This window comes from Dryobates pubescens, chromosome 21 (assembly GCF_014839835.1).
Source record: "Dryobates pubescens isolate bDryPub1 chromosome 21, bDryPub1.pri, whole genome shotgun sequence".
Lineage (NCBI taxonomy): Eukaryota > Metazoa > Chordata > Aves > Piciformes > Picidae > Dryobates > Dryobates pubescens.
This window is the reverse complement of record NC_071632.1, coordinates 21,555,058-21,567,714: the sequence shown is the minus strand read 5'-3', so window position 1 is coordinate 21,567,714 and position 12,657 is coordinate 21,555,058. Positions and strand designations below refer to the sequence as shown.

The 12,657-nt window shown below is 47.0% G+C and overlaps 1 protein-coding gene across 4 annotated transcripts in view; it reads right to left on the bottom strand.

Moving 5' to 3' along the window:
- DIP2C (disco interacting protein 2 homolog C) overlaps positions 1-12,657 on the bottom strand; it is a 225,894-nt gene that overhangs the window by 88,237 nt on the left and 125,000 nt on the right. For 2 of the 4 annotated variants that reach the window (XM_054171424.1, XM_054171425.1), the window contains exons 3-4: positions 10,404-10,571; positions 917-1,027 (exon numbers count right to left, since the gene is read on the bottom strand). In XM_054171424.1, coding sequence (XP_054027399.1) covers positions 917-1,027; positions 10,404-10,571 — 279 coding nt within the window. The remainder of the gene's footprint in view (positions 1-916; positions 1,028-10,403; positions 10,572-12,657) is intronic. The other 2 variants (XM_054171426.1, XM_054171427.1) reach the window with 1 other exon arrangement.

The following is a 12,657-nucleotide window of genomic DNA, read 5'->3' as shown; positions in this document are numbered from 1 at the left end:
CAACTTGCACAGCCGGTTCCTCTGCAGAGAGGTAGCAGCAGAAAACCAGCCCGTGGCCTCTGCTGCCTGAGAAGGTGCCTTATAATGAGGCAGTCCCTGCAACAACAGCTGAGCACACCTACCCTTCATCCAGTGAAGGTGTAGCACATGCAGCATGACCTGACAAACCTAACTAGGGAAGTTTATAAATCCATGATGACTACCCAAATCACTTCATACATGCAAGAACTGCTTCCAGGGTTATTCGAGACACCACCTTCTCAGAGGCCAAAGTGAGGCTGACTGGCCTGTAAGTTTCCTACTTCTTGCCATTGCTGAAGACAGGAATGAATCTTGCTCTCTTCCAGTCCTCAGGAACTTTCTCTGACTGCCACAACCTTTCAAAGAACTGAGTCACCTCACAATGATGCTGGCATCCCACCATGTCCCACGGATCTGTCCACGTTCAGTTTGTTCAAATGTTCCCTCTCCTGATGCTCCTTCATCAAAGGTAAGTTTTCATTGTCCAAGACTTTCCCACAAGTCTCAGGGGCCTCAGATTCCTGAATACAAGTCTCACCAGCAGAGACCAAGGCAAAGAAGACATTAAGTATATTGGCCTTTCCCATGGCCTTTGTCACTTGTTCCCGTGGCCTATTCAGCAACAGGTCCATGTCTTCCCATTCTTCCTTTTGCTGCTGATGTGCTTGCAGAAGCCTTTCTTGCCCTGCACACTCATTGCCAGAGGCAACTTCAGACGGATTTTAGCTTTATACCTGCACCTCTATGTGCCAGGCCAGTGTCTCTACTCGCACCGCAATCATTCCCATGCATAGCTTCTACAGGAGCTTATGACAACATTCCTTTCAAAAAGCCAAGAAAAGAAGCAGCCACTGCAAGGTTCCACTGTAATCCTGTGGTCTCCAGCTGTACTCACCCGACCTGTAGCGCTCATCCCGTGACCCTGAGGACCTGCGGCGGTGGTATCGAGAGGAAGAGGAGGGAGTGACAGGTGTTCGGCGTTCCTGTGGCAGTGCCTGGTCCACCCCTGCAGCAAGACAACAAAACAAGGAGCTCATGCTGGTTGAGTTCCACAAGTTACCAGCCACACTAGGCACAGACAAATATTCAGCAGCCAAACCATGTCCCATCACTTGTTACACAGCACTGGCCTCTGGGCAGATTTTCTGCTGTGGTTATTTCCCTGGTTCTAAGACAACCTTTGTTTCAGGACCACAGACTACACGAGAGAAGCAGACAGACAGTAAGCTTAGTGGTGGGTTTCTGCCTCAAACCTTTCATAAAGCAGTAGCCAGGAAATATTTGAACAAGGCAGACACCATTGCAATGGACCTTGATGCTTCCCTGCAGACTGTTTAGAAGCATCTCCCAAGAAGAATTACATCAGTGATTATTATCTAAAACCTTCTGTGGCTGGATGATGTTTGCTGGTGGCAACACAATACTGACCTACGGAAACAAAGTACCCTGTGGGAAGGGAAATACATTAATATCTACAGGCATTTTCAGCCTCCAAGGACCAGAAGGCAAAGAGCAACTGCTCAAAACCAGGCTGAAAATAATAATCTTTTCCATCAAAACAACAAAAATAACTCAGCCTTACAACAGATACCAGCAGCATCTAAGTATGCCAGGCCTAACCACCCAGTATTTAAGATTCCAATCCTGTATTCATCCTTTTTTTTTTATATAATAAATAGGTCTTTTCTTGCAGGCTCCTTCAATGACAGTGGTGGTGTAACAACAGCACTGTCTATAAACCCCCTAGAAACCAATGCTGCCTGACAACTTCCAGAGGAGAGTGAAGTGGCTTCTGCAGGAAAACTTCACCAGGCAATAGGAAAAGAAAGCAAACCTACAGCTGCAACAGTGCCAGAAAACACTGCCCTGCCCTCTTCCAGAGAAGAACCTGAGCAGGCAAGGCCAGTTCAGCCTAGAGCTAAAGAGCTAATGAAGCAGAGAGCTTCAGGCACTGCCGTGCACAGGGCCAAAACGCCAGGAGTACCCAAAGGAATTAAATTCTTTACAAAGGATTTACACACTACACAACTGTAAGGACAGAAGAAAAAGCAGCCTCTTGATGTAGCAGTAGGAAAGACCACTTGAAATTACTTACTCCGATTATTAAGAATTGAAAGGGATGACTAAAAAGTTAAATTTGGAGTTGCAAAAGCAATGCTCAGCAGTAAGTGTTTTGTTTTTGTTTCAGTTAAAACACCTCTCCACCACTGCACATGAACTGTTCAGTGCTTGCTTATTGAGAGGCCTAAGTTTACATTTGTGGAAACAAGAATTTTTATCTAGAATACAAAGCAACTGGAAGAGCTGGGTTGGCTTCCACCAGTCTCAGCTGTGTTTGAGTGGGCCCTGGGAAAGGCAAGTTTCACAGCAAGCTGGCACTGCACACTCGCTGCTCTATGAAAAACCTGATCTCCACGCGCAGCTTTCAATCTGGGGAACACCAGCAACACCAAGCCTGCTCTGATTTTGTGGCAAAGATGCTGGTTGCCAAAAAACATACCTGGAGTAAAATCTCAGCTCCACAAAAGACAGAGTGAATCCACAAATTTCCTTCTACTCAGACTGTGATTAATAATTCATACTCTTAAATAAAATAGAATGTCTTCATTTAACTGCTCTGCCTCCACACTACAGAGCTGTGTAATTTCACTTTCCCTCAGGACTTCATATTCTTTAAGGCAGGTGAACCTGACTCCTGAACCACTGAAATAATTAGAAGAAACAGTTTATCCTCATTTGTGTATTTACAGTTTTTCCTTCTTTACTGGTCACGCTGAGAACTGGCAACATAAAGTTAACACTATGTCATTTCGGTCGAATGCTTAAGTGTTTTAAATGCTTGTGTTTCAGTCTGCATGAGGTGAAAACCAGCAGTACGCATCTCCACCCTAAGCATATTCTCAGCAACTAAATATTTTCTGGAAATCACAAAAATCCTCAAAAAGCTGTGCAGACTGCTGCTGTGTGGCAGAGGCTTTGTGAAGAAAGACTGCCACCAGTGCCACCACTTCCCATGGCAAATGGGAAACACCCTGCAGAAGAACAAACAAAACTAATGGAGGTGTTGCTACTGAAGCACAGCACCAGGATTATACAGCAAAGGGGGATGAGATGCACCCTTCCAACAACAAAATCACATGTAATAGTCTTCAGAAACACTGAGATGAAGTTGTGAAGGAAAGTACTAGTTACAAAGAAGTGCATAGCTGCTTGAGGAGGGAGACCTTTCAAGGAGACCTGAAAAGCAATACACAAAACACATCTGAGTCACCCATGTTTCCTTCTCCTGAGCATGTGGCTATGAGACACCTCAAGTGTCTCAGTCCCCTCTGCAGCTGTGGGCAGTGCACAAAGCTCTCTTCCAAGTGTTAAAACACAGCACACATGAGGTGACCACAAACACTGCTCTTTCAGAAGGCAGCAGGATGCCCACCGGGCTGGGCAGCACTGCCACCCATCCTCTCACACTGCCAAGGGCTCTTTCCTCCACTGGAGGCTCACTGTGGAGATAACTTCTGCTACTTGTTCTCACTACAGACACATAAATCTAATCTTAAAACTGAGACCCTCTGACTAGCTCATCTCCCTCCTACTTTGCTCAGGTGTCTGTTCCTTTCAGCAAATCTCTTTGGACGCAACAGCTAATGAGAGTTTCTCTGTACAGTCAGGAACTGTCCCACATCGGTGCTCAATTAAGGCTGTAACAAACTAAATGAGACCAAGTGAGTAACTCCCACCAGGCATGGAGCAGGGTCTATGAGTTGGGAGCACCAGCTCAAAGAAGGAAGTGAATTCTGAGCTAAAATACAGAGCAGTAGCTCCCCATCAGCCATCTGTGGGGAGACCTCAGTACAAAGTTCTTTTAACACAAGAAGACACAAAGCAGCGTCCCAGTTCCGAGAGACTGTAAGAAACTGAAGTGCTGGAGCAGGAATAAGCTGGCATCCCCCAGACTCACGCCCTCACCTCCTGCGCGCCCGCTCCCTCGCACAGCACCAGCAACGGCATGAGACAAAGTACACACTGGTGAGCCCCCACACAACACTGGTGAGCCCTCACATGAAGGGCTGCATACCTCGTGCAGGGCTGTTATCAGCAGAGCTGCTCACCAACACGAAGCATCCAGCAACAGAACACAGTAACAAGCATCTTCTTTTTGTTCACTTCTATTTCTGAACATAACTCAAGCCCTGGAAGGTGCAGCTTTCTGAGAAGCACACAAGGCTGTGAGCTAAGTGCCAGTGCTGTCCAAGTGCAGCTTCACCCAGGTGCAGTTGTGAATGGCTGGGAGCGGTGGCGTACAGCCTCAGAGAGGTCCTGCTTGGATGCAGTCCCACGTTCAAAGACGCAGTACAACAACAAATGGCTTTCATCATGGAAAGGACAGTGCCACTCTGGTGCCTTGTGCATGGACACAATCACAGGCACTGTCAGCTAGCATTATTCTTTCTTCCTAATGCCACTGTCTGCCCCAGCCCGGCAGTTAAAGTAGGCCTTTGAAAGGCAAACATGATTTTAGCACCGATGATTGACTCCTCGGGAGCTGTAAGGAATTTCAGCAGAATATACATGCCCAGAACACAGAGATTTTATATGAAGGCTGAGAGATGAGTGCCCTCTGCTCACCACATTACACATAAGCATTATCAGCTGCCCTGGAGCAAACAGCCTCATTCCCAATACAAGCATTAGCTCATTCATCTAATGCTGCTGAAGTGGCATTCAGCTTGCAGGCTCAGAAACTGTGGTTTAGTTGTCTACACCAAACTCTCTGTGTGAAAAAGACCTAGGTCAGGACTCAGGAGTCTGACCAGATGTCCAATGAGTCTTTTCCAACCTAAATCTGAACGATTCTGACACATGGCTTGACAAGAATGGTGCATGGCCCTTCTAAGCCCCGTTTTCCGTGTGTTGGCTCTGTGCAGATGCCTCTAATACTGCAGGAAATCCTGAACCATGTTAGACACCAATCTGTAGGAAACTCTGTGAGCCCAGTGAAGCCGTGAGAGCTATGCAGGTGGTCAGTGGAGGTATCTCCTTTAGAATAAGCTGAAAAGCTCTCTGGGTTTCATCACCTGAATTAACTGTGTGTAAGAGTCTACTCCTGGTGTGACTCAACAAAGATAAAATCACTTGCTGCTTGCCCACACAGTACCAATCCTGGATGCAAATCACCTTGCGATTGCATCGTGATAACACTGGACTGCAGCTGGCCTATAACAATGACCCAAGGACCCAGCCATCACGCCTTCAAGACAGCTATCAGATACCCCCAGGAAGGGAGGGTGATTAGTCAATGGACTCTCCACCTGTCTCCTGATGTGTGATAAGTGGGTAGGCAGGGAGATGGAGAGGAAGGAGGCGGAGGCCCCCCCCCCACTCCATCCAGACCACTGTCCAAACTCACATGAATACACAGAAAGACTTCCTGGGGAACGATATCTGGATACTTATGATTTCCTGGCTCCTGAATTCCTGAGGGACAATGCTTGGACACATACCTAAGGACTAAAAACTGTATAAAAGACTTGACCACTACTGGCTCAGAAGGGAAGAAAACCGCAGAGGAAGAAAACTGCAATGGAGGGAAGAAAAACGCAGAGAGAAAAACGCTGAAGGAGGACCATGCCGCTGAGAAGGAAGGAAGCAGACTGAACCCTCTCTCCATGTCCTCTACTCATGGAGCTGACCCATGCTGCCCAGAGGGACCTCATCTGTTCTCCAGCCAAAGCCTCAGTACCCTTTCTCTACAGACCCAGGCTGCCCAGAGGGATCACATCGCATCTCCAGCCAAAGCCTCAGCACAAACCCAGCACCTCATGCAGCACCTCTCCTCCACAGACTCAAACTGTCTTGGGGTGGGTGAGGGGTGTGGTAATATGATTCCTTTCCTCTTCTCTCTCTCTCTTCTCTCTTTCCCTCTCTATCTTCTCTCTCTCCCCTTCTTATTTCCATTTTCTCTATGTAATAAATAGTCTAGCTGTTGATATTTTGGCCTCGTTTGTGCCGATTAATTTCACAGCACGGGAATATTCAAAAGAACTAGTCTCCTTCCCTCTCCGGACCGAGACACTGTGTCTCCTCACATAAGAATGGGAGCTTAAATACCAGGTTCACAGGCAGACAATGCAGATCTACCAATCTACAAATCCTAATCTGCAATCTGAATCCTGCCTAGACTGTATGTAGCTAAAAATGCAAGAGCCTCAGTAAAGCTATTTAAGCAACACCACTGCAAGCTGAATAGTTTTATTTTTAAGTGCATGGAAAGCACAAAACTGCCAGCTGGAAGGAGGCTTCACCTCTTTCCTTCTTTTTTTTTACTTTTAATCTCCTCCTTCCTTTCTTTGTTCTTCCCTTCTTCATTACTTCTTTTTGTAGCTAAATTACAGTACTATGTGCTGTTAACGTGGCAATAGCTGCATTGCCCTCTCCAACAGAGGACAATAGTGTCCTTAATGACAGCTGACAAGTTGCTTTCATGTAACTCTTATCCCTATGTCTGTGTCAAATTTTTGAATCTAAAAAAGCTGCAGTGTCTAATTGACAAGAAATAGAAGGCACAAGCTTGGTAGACACAAGCTACATTTATTGTTCTAAAACTAACTTACAGTGTGTGTCCCATGAGAAGAGCTGTGATGAACCCAGCAACTCCCGCTGCTGCACTTGGTTCTGATGTCAAACAATGCACTCGCCTCAGACTCATCCTCTTTCCTTATTACAATCTCCGTCTTGCCTTCAACATTCCCTTGAAAGCTCTAGCTTTCAGTTCAAGCTTAGCATGGCAGCTGGGGGCTTCTTTTTCCTCTCCAGTGATGTTGGATACCACAATACAGCTCCAATCCTCATGTGATATTTGATTTCCACTTTACACAGTCCCGCAGTGACACAGTGCCATTTGAAGATTCTTTTAGGAGCTTATGTAAAAATCCACATAGCAAACACATTCACCAATGTGCTGGTCACAACACACTGCAAACAGACTCGGGCAGCATTGTGAATTCCAGCAGTTTCTCATCTTACAGGGTACCTTCCCATGCCTCCAATGGCTCCAGCACAGGAGCTTTGTTCCACAGCCCTTAGTGGTGTATGTCCTTTCCACCCTCCATGGCTCACATCTGACTCAGACATCTCTCAGCAATTTGTCCGATTTTTACACCAACATCTTCATGACTCCTCCTATCTTCTTATATTTCATAGATGGTTTCCATGAACTTCAACACCCCAACTCTAATGTGTACTAAAAATATCCTCCCCCATCATGCTGAGTGCTGGAACTGCTGCTCACACTACTAATTCCATGCTCTCATTTCTTCCTTTGCACCCATTCTTGGCCTTAGGGTGAAAAGTCGTTGAAGGGAGGGTGAATTTTGAACAAGGTTTACTATTAAGAGCTGATACTGCAGGGTAGGAAACTCAGGTGCCATCATCAGTCCAAGGATGTGTGGAACAGTAACTGGGCTCCTGGGCAGCATGGCAAAAGCGAAGCAGTAGCCACCATGCTTTAAGTGATGGCACCAAGAGGTGGTTCTCAGATGCTTTCAGAACTTTCCTTTTTAGCCAAAGCAAGCTTTGCAAGGCAGCCATTCATTCAAACCAAAACTTTTAAAACCCCACGACTAACTAAGCATTCATCTGTGTGCAGATCTCTCATCTGTGTAACATCTGCCACACTGCTCTCAGAACCACCTCCGTGCAGCCCAGGCACCCTCCAGCCAGGCCTGGGCTCTCAGTCCATGCTGCAGCATGGCTATCCCTGGGCAAGGTCTTTAAGGATTAGGAAGGCAGATGTGACAGGAATTCTTGCTGTTAACAATGTGAATACATGAGGAGGGTTTTTTTGTCCAGTTCCAGATCTACCTTTGTCTTAACATTTTCTTGCAACCCAAGTAATTAAGCGATCTAAGTCATGTCTGTGAAAGAGAAAATGAAATTGCAATTGCCAAGTTTACTTTGAGTGCCCAAAGGCCTAGCAACAGGTGAAAGCAAATGTATGCACACACAGACACAGGAAAGCGTGCTAATGGATGCACAGATTACAGATATGTCTGTCTATGTCATGTTAGTAACAGAGGCTACAGAAAACAGGGGCTGTAATTCCACAGAAAATTGTTTCTTCCTAGGGCAAGGAGATCTCCTGCACTAATGCATTGTCTCTTCTGCACTGCATGGCTTCAAACCTTCCCCTGCTGCTGGGGGTCTGGCAGCAGGAGGTGGAGTGCTCTGTCTCTGGGCCTGTGAAAGGAGCAGCAGGTGCCTTTGAAACCCTGCATCTCACAGGTTTATTAGCCATAACAGATAAAGCACTGGTGACTGGTCTGACAGTTATGCTACAAATAGAGCTGTGCTGGTGGTTCCAGTGACGGGAAATTACAGAAAGTAACCCGGTGAAGACACAGCACTTGATTAAGAGAGAATGAACCACCCATGTCTAAGTTGTTAGAAGCAAAGCTTAATTGATAATGTCATCTCTGTTCTGTGAACAAATAATCAAATTTCCTGGCAAAAGACTGCAAGCAAATCGGGAAGCCCACAGCTTACGGGGGAGGCCTTTCCTTTGGTAGTGTGCGTGCAGCTCTCCACTTGTTACCTTACCAGAACTGACTGAGCTAATCAAGACAATCTTCAAGAAGACAACGTCTGCAAGTGAGTGGTTACACTGGCTGTCACAGCGGCACAGAGGCAGCAAGAGAAAGGTCACATCACAAGAGACTGGGATCCACAGGCAGACGCCGAGGTCCGGACCTACCATGATTTTTAGATGTCTGACATACAGGCAGGCTAAGAGAAAAACTGCTCCACACAGAGCACCTCCTGCCACAAGCTGACACCCTGAGGATGAGGAAATAAAGCTGTACTTCTGCCTGCCTAAGTGGAACAGGTGGGGATTGAATGGGACAGAACAAGGGGGCTCCTCCTGCCCCTCCTTCCACTGACACTGCGGAACACAGCACGTCCGCTCCACACTCCTGGATGTTCGACAGCCTCTCTGGAACAGCACAGATGTCCTTTGCATATGAGCAATCTCTGCAGCATCTGGATGTGTCAGACCTGCTGTGCATGCAACCTGCAGACATGCAGCATGTCCAGCAGGTCCCCCATGTGCCAGACTCACTGCATGTTTTCTGTGCAGCATGTGTGGCAAGATACTCTCTGGGCTTGTCCTGTCAAAATTAAGAGTGGATTCCCACATCACCTCGCAGTGCATCGCCCACATGGCTGCCCAGCTTCACCTTTCGAGAACCCCATTCCTGAAAAACAACAGCTCTTCCCTCCTAAAATGACAGCACCCCGATGCATATGGATGTATGCTCCCACATGGAGATGGACAAGCCTTCTGCCTACATTTCACACTGAGGTGATTTTATATCATTAATTCTGTTAAACCTGAAGCTGCAATTTAAATTTAATCATTCCTATTTTGAAGAACTTTTGAGCAGAGGAAGCTAGTCATGGCAGACTGAGGGAACTGACTCAGAGCAGCCCCATGTAAGAGAAGTACAAAGTAGAGTCAGGATCCAGGATGGATCTCCTCCACAGTATTACAGTGAATTGGTTTGAAAATGAGCAAGGAAAGGTTTCTCATTCTTTTACAGGCCCCTCTTGTCCTGGTGGAACTGCAGATTTTATCTTGCCTTTAGCCATCTCTTACCTCATGTCTGGACTGCCTTGTGGGAGTGGGGACAAGCACATAAGCTGTATGATGTCCTCCATGTGCTCACATGGTTGCAAAGAGAGAATATGCTGTCTTAAGGGGCTGTGAATCCCCTGTAGAATTGCTACAAACCCAGAAAGTAGGAGCAGGGTGCCTGCCACCAGCCACAGGTATCCTCCAGAAGGCAGAACGGGTATCTGCTGAAGGGCCTTGCTGGTCCACACTACAGACACATAGCCCTTCAGGAAGTTCTTCCTCCACTTTGCTCTATCAGCCTTATCCTGTTCCTGCACAGTTTGAGTGTGAGCAGAGATCAGGCAGAGATCTCTGCTTGAGAACTGCACAGAATTAGGGGTGCTTACAATTTTATATCTTCCTCTGGGTTCTGCTGGGCTCAGACCTACCCAGAGCTCTGTAAAAAGGCAATGCCAACGCTCTCCCGTGTTTCACCAGCTCGTAGCATAAAGCCTCTTCTGAAGTATGCACACCATGGAAGCCAGAGAGAGCCTACCACGCTCTCAGGTTCCTAAGGACTATTCCTTCTCCCTTCCCATCACGTCAGCCTTAGACAGGTCAGTCAGTAATGGCCTCAGATGCTCTTTGGCCGTCCTGCCCAGTCACCATCGGCTCCTAGTCTACCGCATCGGTGTGGGCATCTACCAGGGGCTTCCAGATGAGGCAGTTACAGACAGATACGGACTGGAAAAGAGACATTCATTGTGCTCACCAAAACGAAAATAAAAGAGAGGCCGAGTTCCTGCCGTGCTGGCTGCTCTCTCTCTAGCGGCCGCTTCCCGGATGTCACAGACACCAATGTTGGCAGTGCGGAGCATTCTTCTGGCAGCTCCTTCACTGTGCTGCAGTCTGCACCGCACCGCCGCAGCTCCATTCGCTGCTGTAACAAGTTGAAAAAAACTAATTAATTCAGGTCTAGTTTTGTTTCATCTGTTACAGCAAGGAATGGAGCTGCAGCCCCCATGCAGTAGAGCACACACGCACACACGCACAGACACCACGGGATGCTGGCAGGCCCAGGCGTGTTCCAGGCTGCCAACATGGGCCTCAGCTGCCAGCAAGGTGCAGCCAGGGCACTGCCGTCCCGGCGCAGGGCACTGCCTTCACACCTCCTTGATGCTCCTGAACGCCGGCGCAGAACGCAAAGCTCTGCCCTACCCCACTGCCTCCAGTTCCAACGAGAGAGCCGTGTCTGTTTCCAGGCTGGGCCTTAAGTGTCTCTGCAATATCTGTTGCCTTTTAAAAGCGAGATCCAAACCACCAAAGCTCATAAAGTCTTGCGGTCCTCCATCGAGCCAGATTACAACACAGAAGCAAAAGACTAATTGGTCATGTATGGGATTGTTGAGATATTCATAGAGGCTTTCAAAAGGCCTTCTTGGGAAGGATTCATCTCTCCCTTCCTAGTGAGCAGGGACCTCAAGTTGCTCAGATGAGTAAAGTCTTAGAAGAATATCAAATTGCACTGTTTCAAGCCCTGTGCAGAAGGCAACACAACAAAACAAACAAAAAGTACATAGACAACAAAGACTCAAGCACAAAGAATAACTTTCTGGAGGCAAACCCTTTCCACAGTAGAAGTAGTATCTTCCACTATTACAAAATAATTTGTTTAGCCATCAGCTAAATGACTGATCCTGGTGTGTGGATAAGAAAACAGTGGACAATACTTCAGTGCTTTTCCTCTTCATCCTATTATCATCTTCCTCCACTCATCCATACCCCAGATCCCCAGTGCAGGACATTCTGCACAGTGGTAGAGTAGGAACCACTCATTCCATTTCCTCCCATCTTTAAAACATCATTAAATCAGCTTTATCCTGAGACACAGCCTCTTCAAATTACTGGATGGACCTCACTACAGGACTGGCTCAAAGTGATCCTCTGCTTCCTGTTACACTGCAAAACTTCTTCAGTGACATAACAGAGACCTTGAAAGACAAAAGTCAGAGGCTTCTCCACCCTCTGTCTTTCATCATTACATGCATGATGGATCCTCAGCAGTTTCAGCTAAGCATACAGTTTGACCAGGAGACTATGAGCTCTCTGGAGAAAAAGTTGCTATTTTCTTGTATGAAGGAGAAAAAGCTACAACTAACTACAAACAAAATCCAGCACCAACCACACCACTGCCTTGAGAATCATTGTGAGGTAAAAGCTTCTCCATAACTCAGTAAGCCCAAGTCTCATGGGAACATGCTATGAAGACTGTTGAATGCCTGACAGGCAGGTCAGACCAAGAAATACCCAGACATTTAATAACTGCACCCCAGCTATTGTAGTTGAGTCGATTTGTTTCACTCTCTAATGGTCTCCAATGGTTGGAAAATGTCATGGACACCCTCAAAGCAGGCTGTATTACTTCAGAAAACATAGGTGTCTGCAACACTGAGCTCTTTTGTGGAGTTCCCACCAGTGGCACACAGCTAGGGCAGAAAATAGCTGCAGAGCTAGCTAATAGAGAGAGAGCTGAAGAAAAGAAATCAGGGCAGTGCCTCCTCATGTGAGCAGTTCAAATAGAAAACCATCAGCTCCTCCAGCAAGGCAAGATTTTGCAAGGAAGGAGGAAGATAGTTCCAGGCCCTCAATAAAAGCAGGGCTCAGAGGACACCAAGCCCACAAGGAACTTCCAAAGGGAGAGTGAAATGCCACGAGTGTGTGGGGCACACTCCTGTGAGGCTGGCACAAACCGGACGCTCACAGCAATCCACACAACTGTGTGTTGGACTTCACAACTCAGTGCCTCAGAAGAATTCATATATAAAGTAATTTCAAGGAAACAGTATGTTATTAAATTGAGATTGAGGGGGTTTTGCACCTTCTGGGCAAGTTCATGTAACCTATCCCTCTACACCGAGCCCAGGCATGCATCAGTCACTCATGTGTTCCAGGACAAGCTGAGCTCTAGGGATGCTGCTGATCTCTCTAGCATCTTCAGAAGGGAGTTTTGGACAGAAAACCTGGAA